Source organism: Fonticula alba (genome assembly GCF_000388065.1).
Source record: "Fonticula alba strain ATCC 38817 unplaced genomic scaffold supercont2.6, whole genome shotgun sequence".
Lineage (NCBI taxonomy): Eukaryota > Rotosphaerida > Fonticulaceae > Fonticula > Fonticula alba.
Window position 1 is genome coordinate 2,376,862 of NW_009242976.1, and position 12,695 is coordinate 2,389,556.

The 12,695-nt window shown below is 70.1% G+C and overlaps 5 protein-coding genes across 5 annotated transcripts in view; 1 reads left to right on the forward strand and 4 right to left on the reverse strand.

Moving 5' to 3' along the window:
• H696_04173 (hypothetical protein) overlaps window positions 1–551 on the reverse strand; it is a gene marked incomplete at its 5' end in the record, with an annotated part of 3,069 nt that extends 2,518 nt beyond the window's left edge. Inside the window, one exon of the mRNA XM_009498054.1 lies at window positions 467–551. Coding sequence (XP_009496329.1) covers window positions 467–551 — 85 coding nt within the window. The remainder of the gene's footprint in view (window positions 1–466) is intronic.
• Window positions 552–730: 179 nt separating this feature from the next.
• Window positions 731–1,861, forward strand: H696_04174 (hypothetical protein). Its single transcript, XM_009498055.1, has one exon. The coding sequence runs from the start codon at window positions 862–864 to the stop codon at window positions 1,591–1,593; it is 732 nt and encodes a 243-aa protein (XP_009496330.1). The 5' UTR covers window positions 731–861; the 3' UTR covers window positions 1,594–1,861.
• Window positions 1,862–2,781: 920 nt separating this feature from the next.
• On the reverse strand, window positions 2,782–4,464 carry H696_04175 (hypothetical protein). Its single transcript, XM_009498056.1, has one exon. The coding sequence runs from the start codon at window positions 4,307–4,309 to the stop codon at window positions 3,515–3,517; it is 795 nt and encodes a 264-aa protein (XP_009496331.1). The 5' UTR covers window positions 4,310–4,464; the 3' UTR covers window positions 2,782–3,514.
• Window positions 4,465–7,630: 3,166 nt separating this feature from the next.
• H696_04176 (hypothetical protein) lies at window positions 7,631–9,830 on the reverse strand (the record flags this gene model as incomplete). Its single annotated transcript, XM_009498057.1, has 5 exons — window positions 9,517–9,830; window positions 9,279–9,420; window positions 8,431–8,830; window positions 8,205–8,328; window positions 7,631–8,098 (listed from the first exon to the last, which is right to left on the reverse strand). Exons 1-5 carry the CDS (start codon window positions 9,808–9,810, stop codon window positions 7,631–7,633), a joined length of 1,428 nt encoding a protein of 475 aa, XP_009496332.1. The 5' UTR covers window positions 9,811–9,830.
• A 1,650-nt stretch (window positions 9,831–11,480) lies between these two features.
• H696_04177 (TKL protein kinase) overlaps window positions 11,481–12,695 on the reverse strand; it is a gene marked incomplete at both ends in the record, with an annotated part of 6,283 nt that continues 5,068 nt past the window's right edge. The window contains one exon of the mRNA XM_009498058.1: window positions 11,481–12,000. Within this exon, the coding sequence (XP_009496333.1) occupies window positions 11,481–12,000 (520 nt within the window). The remainder of the gene's footprint in view (window positions 12,001–12,695) is intronic.

The window sequence follows — 12,695 nt, forward strand, 5'->3', positions numbered from 1 at the left end:
GGGGGGGGGGGGGGTGAAGCGTCTGAAGGGGGCATGGACACCCTTCGTGGGGGTCTTTTCTCCCGTCCGCTTGCGGCCGGTGGCGGTGTCCCCCTCTCCCAAGGGCAAAAAGAAAACAACGGCGAGGGCTCGGGCTGGCGCTCGCGTTGCCCCGCCCACCACCGCCGCCACCGGCAAGCTGCGCACAACCCGCCAGGCGGGCCCACGCCCGGGGGAGGTCGCTGCTCGCCGGGCCAGGCAGGCCCCGGGTCAGGTCACCTCCAGCCTGGCGCCGGATGTGTGCGCGTGTTCGCCGGCCGTTGCGCCAGCCAGCCGACCTTGGAGATGACCACGCCCGGGGGATTCTGCTAATGGGTACCAAAAGTCACACCCCACGATGAGGGAGCGCCATTCGTCGCGAGGCGAGTACCACCCACCCGGGCCGCCTCCCCTTCCGGAGCAAGTCCATATGCGCCGGGACACGCACCCCAAGCGCCTCGCCCCTCGCCGGTCAGGTTCCAGTCGTGTGCCAGGGGGCGGGGGGGAGGATGCCAGGCATCGGACGAAAACATTGCCCCGGAAAAGGGCGCAAGGGCCGAGATGCAGATGCCAGCCTGACCCCCTGGGTTGGGGGGGGCGCTCGAGCCCGCGCGACACGGCAACCCCAAAATACCAGCCCCAGGGCGCGGGACCGGACCGGAGTAGAGCCGCGAGGCGGTAAAAAGCCGTGTTTATTTATTTCAACACACACACACACGCACACACGCACGCACGCAGACAGGGACATGGTAAATGAGTGTATATGTTTCGGGACCGGGGGCTATTCCGACGCTCAGGGGCAGTGCCGCGTGACCTGGATCACGGCGCCCACACATCACGCCCATGGACTACTCGGCGTTGGGAGCGTCCTGTGGAGGGTGGGGGGGGAGCCGCCGCCGGGGATGGCGGAAAGGGGCCAGCGGGCCCCGTTTCGGCGGATGGGCACCGGGTCCTGGGCGCCAGACGGCAGTGACGCTCGGCAGGCCTTCTGGTCCGTGCGCGGTGGCTGGTCTCGCCGGCAAGGGCATTCCTCACGCATGGGGCTCGGCCTGCGTCAGTCCCGAGGGGCCACCCCCCGACTGGCCGGCGCATCATCGACCCATGCTTCGGGGCGCACATCAACCGGTTGTCCGCGGCAGATCGCACGCACGAGGGCGGAGGGCCCGCCGCGCGCGGCCGTTCTGTCTGTCCGCGCCTGAGCGAGGGCCGCCCGCAGGGAAGTGCCGTGGCCCGGTCCTGGCGCACGGCATTCCGGCGGAGTTAGCACTCCGTCCCCCGGGCGGGAGGCCCGCTTTTTCGGACGGTAGAGCAGACGCGACCAGCCCGGGAGACACCCGCGAGGCCATCTACCATAGGGGGTGCTCTGCACTCTCGCGCTGCTTTGTATGTGGCCCTGTGGTCGAGCGGGGAGCCGCGCGGATGCATGACGGCCCAAGCGCATGTTTGTGTCGAGACAAGGCACCGAGCTTGCCTCCGGCCCGGGGGGGACAGAGGCAAATGCGTGGTATGCATGTATGGGTGTGTCTGCGAAGCAGCGTAGGCCTGTTGCATGCCACAGCAGGAGCCAGCGACTGAGGGACCCTCATGGCGCCAGCAGTGGCACCGCGTTCCGGCTTCCCTCGTCGGAGGGGACGCGGCCGATGGAGGGATCTGGAGACGATGCATCCGGGGTTTCTGTTTTTGGCACACCGGGCTCCAGGCTGGCACAACAGGCCCGGGACAAAAAAGAGCGATCCCAGAGACGTGGATCAAACTGTGGTCGTCCTTTGCAGGGGGAGGGCAGGGGTGCCGCCCCTCAAGGGGAGCTCCCCCCGACGGCGGGCGCCCTTCTCCTGCCTGCCGGTCCCGGCCCGCCGAGCCGGGCCCATGGGGCAATCGAAAGATGCGCCCCGTGCTGTGTAGCTGGTGGATGCGCGGGCCCAGTGCGAGCCTGGTTCCGGGGGCGCGACCTGCCTCGAACGAGGAGAAAGGGAAGGGGGGGGGGAAGAGGCACTCGGGTGTGCCACTTGCGGGGAGGAACATCGGCAGCGTGGGAGGGGGGGGGGGGGGCGTCGCGCCGCATGGCGCGCATCAGCTGGGGGTGGAGCACGCAGTCGGAGGTCTGCTGCCGGCTGGCATGGGGCATGTCGGGAACGTTGGCCAGGCCGAGGGGAGGGGGAGGGCTGGCGCGGATATCACGCACTGTATTCTTGACCGCCATGGGGCGGAAGTACGCCGGCAGCCAAGCGGCCAGGAACAAAAGCAGGACGCCAAGACCGATGCCAAGACCCAGGGCTGATGCAGATGATGCGGGCTGCGCGTGAAGGGGCAGCCGTGGGCGCCAGAGATGAGTGCATGCGCCAAGATGTGGCCACACCGGGGATGGGGGGCCGCGCGCACTGTCGGCACCCCTCTTCGAGCCCACGCGCATGCGCAGCCCGAGTGACGGGCGGCGCATGTTGGACTGTGGGAGCCTCGCAGCCACTGAGCCGACTGGCCGGACACGCCAGCACATCGGAGGACCTTTCAAGCAGTCGGTAGACAAGTTTGCATCGCTAGCAGCATGGGGAAGCCGAGGCGCCAACCGGGTCACCTGGCAGAGCGCCAGACGGTGGAGAGCCGATGGCGAGCGCGCACGCTTCGCAGTGCTTCAAGCGGGCCAAGCGGGCTTGCTCTGTCGGCGGAAGGGGGGGGGGGGGGGCAAACCAGACAGCCAACGGGCATACCCTGGGGCCGAAGTCCAGCCAAGAGGCCGCATCGGCGCAGGTCGTGCATCGGAAGACATGCCCATGGCAGGTGGCACATTCCAGGGCAAGGGGTGTGGTGATAGGCGGCATCGGCGGCTGGGATCAGAAGCAAGACCTCGCCTGGTGGATGTATATGGATGCAAGTCTCGATCGGGGGAGAGGGCGGCGGATTGCATTTTCAGGCGGTGCACCAAGCCGAGCAGGCGAGATTGTCATCGGGCATGTGTACGTGGGCGCTGCACCTGGCCAGACAGAGCAAGCATGCAGCCTGCGCCTCGTAGGCATGGGGTTCCCGGACAGACGAGGGACTGATCCCCGTCCAAGTCGTCACACAGCTGGCACAGGGGGCCGAGCAGCTGCCACACATCCGGCCACGGTCGTCGGCCACCTCGACATGCTGCCCGGGAGGGGAGGGAGAGAGGGCACAGGGCGCGCTGGTGGCTCTGGCGAGCTCGGCGCAGGTGGGCCACAGTGCAGGCACAATTCCGCACTCTGGAAGGTGTCGACCAGGCAGGCGGCGGAGCGGCCGTGCTCGCCCAGCAGCGGGACATCCTCCGTGCAGGCGCAATGCTCGCCGGGGCCCAAGCCGGAGCAAGGTTCACAACTTGAACCGCAGATGCTGAAGTCGCCGCCCCAGGCGAAGGGCGGCACGGGCCAGGCGGCTGCGCATTTCGCGGTGACCATTAGCCGGCCGAACTCGCCTGGCCGTAGGCAACCACGCCGCCAGGGCAGCTGGCGCAGTGGACCATGCGCTGGGCATGGCCAGTCCATCAGGTGGCCCGCTGGCGGAAAGGCGAACAGGTCGTTCGAGCAGACGCCGGCGTGCTAGCTGACGTGTGTATGTCGGAGGAGGCATCGCAGGAGAGGAAGCAGGGCAGGTCCCGGCCACCCAGGGTCACTTGCCTGGGGGCGCAGCGGCCGGGCATGTCGGCCATCCTGACGGGGCCGGCAGTCTCGGCCGGGAGGGCTGTCACGCTTGGGCCGAGCTTTGCCACAGGGCAGGCAGGCCATGTCGCCAGGCCGGTGGGAGTCCCTCGGCGAGAAGGGGAATACGTGCCAGTGTGCGGGCTCGGTGCGACCGAGGGGACCCCGGGGCCGCTGACGCACGCGACACACTTGGCACCGCCTGCCCTGGCGCAGCACGCCCCCGGGGGACTCTCGCGCGGACAGCTACCCGGGGAAGACACAGCGGGGACCATTTTTGGCCGACCGGAATGCCTTCGGTCGGGGAGGTCGGAAGGAGACTGGCATCGCAGGACAGACACCATGCAAGCGGTACACCCTCCGCAAGACAGGGAGGCTGTTGGGGGCGCAGGGGCCTGTGATGCCGGGGACCGGAGGCTCCAGCGATAGCCGGAAGCAGAGATTCGGCAGGCGTCGGGGGCCCTGCCGGCACACATGGCACAAAAGCCGTCCCAGGACATGCGCCGGTCGGAGCCAACATGCTCGCCCAGGCGCCAGGTTGCCACGCGCAGGCGGCCGGCTTGAGGAGCTGTCCCTGGGAGCACCGAGCCCGGCTCGCAATGTATGTGGGCCGGTCTGTTGGCGCACGATGTGCGGCACATGTTGCCAGGCTAGCCGGGGATGGCAGAGGCCGGCACCGACTTGCAGGAAGCGCCAGCGCGCGGCGCGGGTGCTCTGGCCGCCGGCGGTGCGTGCGGCCGACAGGCTGTCAGGCCGGACACCAGCCGGGCTGGTGGGCACGCACGACCCATGGCGCGGATGCTTGGGCAGCCACGCGCCGTGTGGCCGGCCGAGCGAGCAGTGCAGGCCCTGTTTGAGGCGACAGGCTCACATGCGGAGGAGGCCACGCATGGGTGGCCATGCTTCCGGAGGCCGGCGAGGCATGTCCGGCTGGGCACGAAGAGGCCGGCCGGGCGGAAGGCCGAGCAGGCGCCGTTGTGCAGGAGGCATGTCGACGCGCCGGCCATACAGCCGAGGCAACGGGGCGAACGGGACAAGCAGGCACCGGCCCTCAGGGGATGTGGCGAGAGGAGCAGGCGCCATAGCCGGTGAAGTGGTGCCAGTCCCAGGGGGAAACCCGTGCATCGGGTCCCCGACGGGAAGGGCAGGCACGACGCCGGTAGTGCCGTCAGTGCCTGGGGCCACCCCTGCCTGGGGGCGGGGTGTTGACGGTACTCCACGCGGGGAGTGTGGAAGGTGCTCCTGCTGAAGGCCGTCCCCATGTTGGGCGGGCAGCTGGGGCCGCCGTGCTCGTGGCAAGTGCTCCGGCAGGACCCCGGCCTAGCGGGCCGACTGGCCGATTGCGGTATGGCGTAGGCCCGCCGACCGGCGGCTTGGCAGCGGGGCATGCCACAATGCACGGCGAAGACCCATGCGCTGGGCGCTGCCGGTGGACATCAGGGCCCAAATCGAGGCGCTGGCCTCGGTCCGGCGCATGCTGGCCCCATCTGGCGGCTGCCAGGCATGAGGGCAGGGCTTCGAGGTTCTCGGCGAGGGCGGCCGCACCTGGGCCAACCGGCCCGGGGCGGGCACAAATGAGCGGGAAGCGGCCGACCGGTCTCCGGGTGGGGCTTCTTGGGCGTAGCAAAGCTGTGGGCGAGGTCAGCAAGGGAGACGAGGGGGGAGGGGGGATGTGGACATGTGCCCATCGAGCAGGGTGGAGGCCGGGGAAACAGGTGGGCCGGGGGCGTGCTCGGGGGAGCGCACCATGGAAGTACCAACTTTCCCTCTTCCGGGCCGCGGAGGCAGGGGGCCTCAGGACGGGCCGGGCGGATGCAACATGGGTGGCAGGGCCGGCAGCATGGCGACACTCCCAGCATGAGATCCAGCAAGCCATCGGCGGGCGTCGGCCCGGGCAGTCCCCCGACGCAGGCTCTGCCCACTCTCCGAGCGAGCGGTCTGCTCGGAGCGGGGCCATTCCTCGGGGAGCCGGCCAGGACGCCCCTTTTGCGCGGGTCTGGTCCTTTGTCGGGGAATCCCGCACCAGCGGGCAGCCCGGCGGCCGCATTGGTTCCTCACGGCGGCGCCAAGCACCAGGGCGCGTGCCACGCCGGCGAGCATGCTTCCCGCACCGCCAGGTTGGCGGCGCATACCCAGGCCGAGGGGATTGGGCGCCCGGTGTGTGGGCTTCCTGTCAAGGTGCCCCCGAGCGAGCGTGCCGGTGTTGGCGCCCGGGCCGTGAATGAGAGCGATGTCCCATGGATGTTGCAGCGTCCACGGCAGTCGCCACACGGGAGGGTGCACGTTGGTGCTCCACAGAAGGCCGGTTCGGGAGCCCGGCGTCCGGGCGCGATGGTGCCGACGGGCGGCACGGCTGCTATCGAGAATGCCGTGGCATCCCCCGCCCGCCATGATGCCTTCCTGGGGTGCGACGCGGCCAGAGACCACCAGCAACCCGTGCCGCCGATGCCGCAGGGAAGTCCCTTTGGCCAGGCGCCGGGGCGCGGAGGGAGGGGCTGCCACGGACAGACAGGTCGCGGGCCCCCGGGCCCACTCACCACGACAGGGGAATGCCGGGGCCGTGCCGCCTCGCGCCGCGGGACAGGCGTGCTCCTGGGGGGAGAGGACGCCGATCCGCACATCCGGGGCGGGGCCTCGTTGGCGCCATCGCCGCCAAGCAGGGGTCCAGGGAGGGGAGGGCACCAAAAAGTGGCCGGTGGGGTGGGTGACATCGGCTAGCCGGCCTTGAGGCCAAAGGCGACCCCGGGGGCCTGGCCTGCAGCCACCGGGCGAGTCCCCGGACTGGGGCTGCCCAAGTGCAAGGGCTCCGTCGGATGCTTTCACTCTGGTCGGCGTGTGTGCTGGGCAAAGCTGCAAGATTCAAAGGGGGGTCGAGGACGTGAGCCCCCACTTCGCACAGGCACCTGGCGGCATGTGCACGGACGGCGGAACGCCCTCCCCCGGAGGGATCGGCCCCGCCGCGGCCAGGAGCCACGGAGCTCCCCCCTCCATGGGCCGGGGGCGGGAGACAATGCAAATGGCATGACGGGCCGCGCCGGGGGAGCGGGGTGATTCAGATGCCCCCAAAGGCGGGGCACATATGTGGGGCCCTCTACGAGCCCGGCCTGACCACCGGGGCCATGGGAGCCAGTTTGCGGAAGGCGCGACCGAGGGACGGTGCGATTGGACGCATGGGCGGGGGGGAGGAGGAGCTGGGAGAAAAAAAAGGGGACGAGGGCAAAGATGGAGCAAAGGGCGAGGGAAAGGGGGGGGGGGAGCTGGGCTGCCGGCACTGGGGTCTACCAGAGCGGACTTGTCGGCTTTCATGGGTCGTGCCGCGCTCCGGCCGCGACACACACCCACCCGCGCGCGTGGGGCTGGGTGTGTCTCGGGGTGGCTTTGCGCTCTTCCATGGAGCACCAGGCAGAAGGGGCCACGCGTTCTTGGATTCCGCGATGTCTCCACACACGCGTGCTAGTGCAGCGATGCGTCGCCGCGCCGCCGCTCTGAAGAAGGAGACCCGGGCGCACTGCTGCGCTGGCAGCTCCAATGTGGTTGGTGCAACCCCGGATGTCGCCGGGCGATGCCGCGCCGCGGAGGGGGGGGGGGGGGCTCGACGGGGCGGTTTCGGGACCCGGCCCCTGGCGGAGGCCCGGCGGGTGCCGTGTCAGGGATATCCCCCGTCGCCGATGGTTGCCCGCCCTCCCCCCGGTGGGGATGGAATTGCTGGGTGGCGTGCGCGGGGAGGGCCGGGTTCAAGATGGCACCATGCTCGGGGAGGGGCCTGCCCATGCGAGGCCCCTCGTCCTTCCCCGTGTGTCTCGCGTGCCTGCGGCCTCGCTCCCCCTCTCTCTTTCGCTGGAGCGGGCCGCGAGCAGGGGCATGTTGGCGTGTTTGCGTGCATGGCGGGTGGCTCTGCAAGGGGGGGGGTTTATTTTTGGCCGAACGCCGCACAGGCGCGGGGGGGGGGGGGGGGGGGGGCCTCATCCAGGCGGGGCCACAGCCAGGGAGGCGGACCGGGATCGCCCGAGGGAAGGGTCGGAGGTTGGAGGCGTGGCGGAGGGGGCCATGTCCGACGAGGCGTCGAGGTCGCCGCAGGCACGACGGGCAGCGCGTGCGCCGACGCGCCGGCGGGAGAGTCCGCCAGTTCGGCAGCGCTCGTCGGTCCCCGCCAGCGAGGAGCAATCCAGGAAGCAGGCAGCCGGGGCCACGTCCAGGACCACGGCCCCGGGGGAGGTGGGGGGCAGAAGCTCGGCCAGCGGTCCGTGGCCGAGGAACTCCGGCTGGACGGTGACCGAATGGACGCCACGCTGGTGGAAGGCCGCGTGGATCTTGGGCCCGGCGTCGGTGTACGCGTCGAGGGAGGCCACGCCGACGTGGGCCGAGCTGACAACGCGCTCGCTGGTGAGCTGCCACACGTGGAGCTCGTGGATGGCACGCACGCCGGGAATCTGCGCATGGGGCGGGGTCAGTCGGAGAGCGGGGCCGGGGCAGGGGGGCGGCGGCGGGGGGAGGCTGGCCGGGTGCCATGGGGGCGGAAGTGCAGGCGAGGCGCACGCTCAGGATATCGTCCCGCAGGCCGGCCACGTCCAGGCGCTTGGGTGTGTCGAGGAGCAGGATCTCGGCCGTGCTGCGAACCAGGGGGATGGAGTGTGTGGCCAGGATCAGGGCAATCAGGAGACTGTGAAGCAGGGTGCCGGGGGCTTGTCAGTGGACGGCCGGGGATATGGCGGCCGGGCGGCAGTATGCGTCCCGGGCGGTGGCGGCGGTGGCGGCGGCGCACCTGAGGGCCGGGTCCACGTAGATGGCATACGGCCAGTTGGTGTAGGAGATGATGAGGGCACTGATGACGACGGCCACCGAGCCGAGGGCGTCGCCGAGAATGTGCAAGAAGACACCGCGAATGTTCAGGTCCCCGCCGTGGCCGTGGCTGTGGCCGTGATCGTGCTGCTGCTGCTGTTGCTGCTGCTGCTCGTGAAGGTCGGCATGGAGGTCGTCGTCCTCGGTCTCCGGGGCGGTGGACGAGGGGAGCGTGAGCTCCAGGAGGGGGGTATCGGCGGGGGATCCGTGCGAGTGCGAGTGCGAGTGGCCGTGGCCTCCGTCGCCGACCACAAACAGGCCGATGACATTGACCGCGAGGCCGATGGCGCCGGTAATGAGCAGTAGCTGGGGGTTCTCGATTTCTGTGTGTGTGTGTGTGTGTGTGTGTGTGTGTGTGTGTGTGTGTGTGTGTGTGTGTGTGTGTGTGTGTGCGGATGCGTGTGCGTGTGCGTGTGCGGGTGTGTGTACGTATTCATGTACGTATGCATGTACGTATGCGTGTACGTATGCATGTATGTATGCATGTATGTATGCGTGTACGTATGCGTGTACGTATGCGTGTACGTATGCGTGTACGTATGCGTGTACGTATGCATGTACGTGTACATACGCGTACACCGATGCACATGTGCACGTTTGTCCAAATAGATGGGGCAGTGCACGCGAGGATGTGCGTCCGCGTGGGCGTGTGACGATGGGTCAGTGTTAGGGGCGCGCTTCGGTTGACATGCCCTGCAAGAAGCCGGGCAGGAGCCCCGGAATGGCACGAGCATGCCGCGGCCCATGCCGCCGTTGCCGCGGCCGGCGCACCTTCAGGCTTGAAAAGGCGCTCGACAGCGCTCATGACAATGGACAGGCACAGGGCCAGCACGAACACCCCGTTGACCAGGGCGCCGAGCACCTCGATGCGCTTGGCGCGGTATCCGCCGGAGGAGGTGTCACGCTTGCCGATCTGGCGGCCGAGGGGGGTCAGCATGCATTGTCCTGCCCGGAAGGGGAGGGGGGCCGGCAGGAGGGGCGGGGGAGGGGCGGGAGGATGCATGCGCACCTGGATGGCGGCGATGCCGATGACCAGTCCCAGCATGTCGGACAGGACGTGGAACGCGTCGGCCATCAGGGCATTCGAGCGGGTGATGGACCCGACTATCACCTCGGCCAGGAAGATGACCGACGACGGGCCGAGGGTCAGGCCCAGGCGCATGGTGCGCCACTTCCACCACGGCTTCTTACGCCTGGCGAGGGGGCCGGGCGAGAGTGACGGCGATGGCGACGGCGAGTCTGGGCCGAGCACACCATCGGCGAGGTCGGATAACCGGTGTTCCGGGGTCAAAGGTGAGGGCATGGTGTGTGTGTGTGTGTGTGTGTGTGTGTGTGTGTGTGTGTGTGTGTGTGTGTCGAATGGGGCGGGGCTGCACGGTGGAATAGTGACTAGCAATCAGGAGGATGCTCACGGCCTGGTTGTCAAGGCGGCATGCCGGTTGCCTTTATAGTGTGAGCGGTGCCGGAGTGGAGAGGGGGCATGGCTGGCCGGCGCGGAGGGTGGCCGGCGGGTGGCCGGCACGGACAGTGAGCGGCAGGTGGCCGGCACGGACAGTGAGCGGCAGGTGGCCGGCACGGGGGCGGCGAGCGGCTTGGCCCGGCACTGGATCTCGGGAGGCAGGACAATCATCGGAGGGGAGCCGACAACAGCGGGCACCCGGACCCCGATCCTCTGGCACACCGCGCCACCACCGGGCCGACATGACAGGAGGGGCGGAGTGGGTCTCCGGACGGGGATCTGAGGTTCTGTTCGCCTTGTGCGGTGTGTGTGCCGGAGGGGGGGGGGGGGGGGAATGGCCGCTCTGCCCAGAGGTGGAGGAGTGAAAATAGAACACCCACTCCCCAACAGGGGGCGGGTGTCCCCCCCCACCCTCCCCTCTCCCCCGATCGCCACGGGTGCCCAGCTTGGCCGATCGGGCGACGAGGCCCGCGCCCTGTGCGGCCCGCCCCCCAGGGCCGATGCCGCCGGGTCCCGGCCACCGCGCCCGCTGGGACCCGAGGCCGGCGGCGCGTCCCCCCCCCCCCCCACCCCGGGGCACGCCGGCCCCCGCTCGGCTGAACCACTGTGCACCACACTCCGGGGGGCAACAACAACAACAACAACAAACAACAGGAAACACCGCGCCGGATGGCGGGCGCGGGCGATTGTTGGGACGCCCCGATCGTGGGCACGTTGTCAGCCGGCGTGAAAGCCTGCGGACGTAAGCCCGCCCGGGGGACGCTTACAAAGCAGCCAGCCGGTCGCGCAGTGCACCCCCGGGTGGTGGTGCGAGCCGGCCCGAGCCGGGGCGGCTTCCCCCCCCCCCCCCCCCCCCCCCCCCCCCCCCCTCTGGACTCCAGTCCCCCCCCCCCCCCCCGGGACACACGGATTTCGGCCCCGGTTGACCCCGGCGCTCGCCGGGCTCCCGGGCACGTGGGGATGGCCACGCGCGCGGCGCATGCACGTGCGCGTCTCCGGGAGGGCGCCTAGTGCCGACGCATGGGCGTCTCTTCCGCCCGGCCGCACGGGGCGTCTCGTCAGCGGCACAGGCCGAGGCCGACGCCGGGGGGGTGCGCGGACCCCGTGGTGGCAGGCGGCCTTCCCTTTCCTGGGCCCAGAGGGCCAGCAGGGAGGGCATGGGGGATGTGTGTGCTCGCAGGCACACTGCCGCGATGTGCCCTCCCCCGGGGGCGAGTGCCTCAGCGGGTGCGCCTTGTGCAGGGATGGCGAGGTGTTTGGCCGGGAGGCGCGGGCGGGAAGGGGCCGGATGTCTCCCCCACCCATGGCCCCCGCGTCCGAGCCAACTCGCGGGGTGGCCACTTTCCGGAGGGTTGCCTATGCCTTCGTGCTTTGGACAGCTGGCGAACTCGCCGTCGTGTATTGGGGGGGGGGGGGGGGTCGCTCGCACAGCACAAGGGGGACCGGGCCGGGGCACCCCCCTCCACAGCCGCGCATCCATGGCCAGCGGTGGGTGCTCTTCCCCATGCATGCATCTAGCGGGAGAACCGCCGGAAGAGCATGAAGAGGGCATGGATTGCCAGGCCCGCGAGGTTCGAGATGGGGGGCGGCAGGGCCGAAGAGAGGAAACAGTCCAAGAGAAAGCCCAAGATGACGGTCTGCCGAAGGGCAGAGCCACCACCGCGGCTGCTGATACGAGAGAAAAGCACGCGGATGGTGGCAGCCCCGAGATGGGACACGAGGTGCACCCTCCAGTTCCGGCCCCTCGGCGATGACGTCCCGTCGAAGGGGAACGCCGATGGTGACCGTCCCCGGGTGGGGCCCGTGAAAGCACTTTCCAGGCTGGGCGATGAGGAGGGCGACCGGCTGGCCTGGGCGGGCGGCCGAGCGGGCGAGCAGTCCACCAGGACAGGGGAGGTCTCACTGACGGAGGAGGCGGCCTGATTGGCAGGCTGGTCGGCGCAGCCGGCACGGGTGTGGCCATCTGGCGTGCTTGGGCCTCGGTCAGGGACTCCAAGGTGGAGCAGCCGGAAGACCATGTCATCCGGCTCGGGGCTGTGACGTGGGTGTCCCCCCGAGGCAGGGGGGATGGTCTCCGTTTGGGAGCCCACGCTCGAGGAGGCGTATCTCGGGCGCGAGGACATGGGCGGGGGGCGGGTAGGTAGCGCGCGGAGGAGGTCAAAGGGGAGGACGAGTGTGGCAGGGAGGGGGGGAGGGGGGCATGGCCCGATGAATGGGGCGGCGCAGAGGGGGGCGGGCTCTTTTCTGCCCCACGCGTCCCACTTCCGCCGATCTCGCCGCCCCCACCCTGTGTGTGTGTGGGGGGGGGGTCTGCCCGCCGTGGCCAGGGGCCCCGAAGCTCGGCGCCTGTTGAGCATCTGAGAGGGCCAACCGGGCGCAGGCCCCCGGCTGTGACGCCATCATGGCCGCGGGCCTGACCAGCCGAGGCCCCCTCCCGCGGGGCCGCGATCTGCGAGAAAGTAGCGACTCCCCGAAAGGGGCAGGCGCGCGGAGGAGACCGAAGACCGGGGCACGCGGGGCCGCGGGATGCTTGCATGGCGGCGAACTCGGCCGGCCGGCCGGCCGGCCGGCCGGGGGCCCCCTGGGACGGCTGGCCCTTGCAGGGCGGAGGGCTTTCCGCGCAGGCGCCCATGCGTCTGGGCCGCCTGGTGTCTCGGCGGTGGGGGCATCTGCCGGGGCAGTTCCCCGCCCGGCGCCGGTCTCGGCTTCTGGGGGCTTCACCGGGGGGG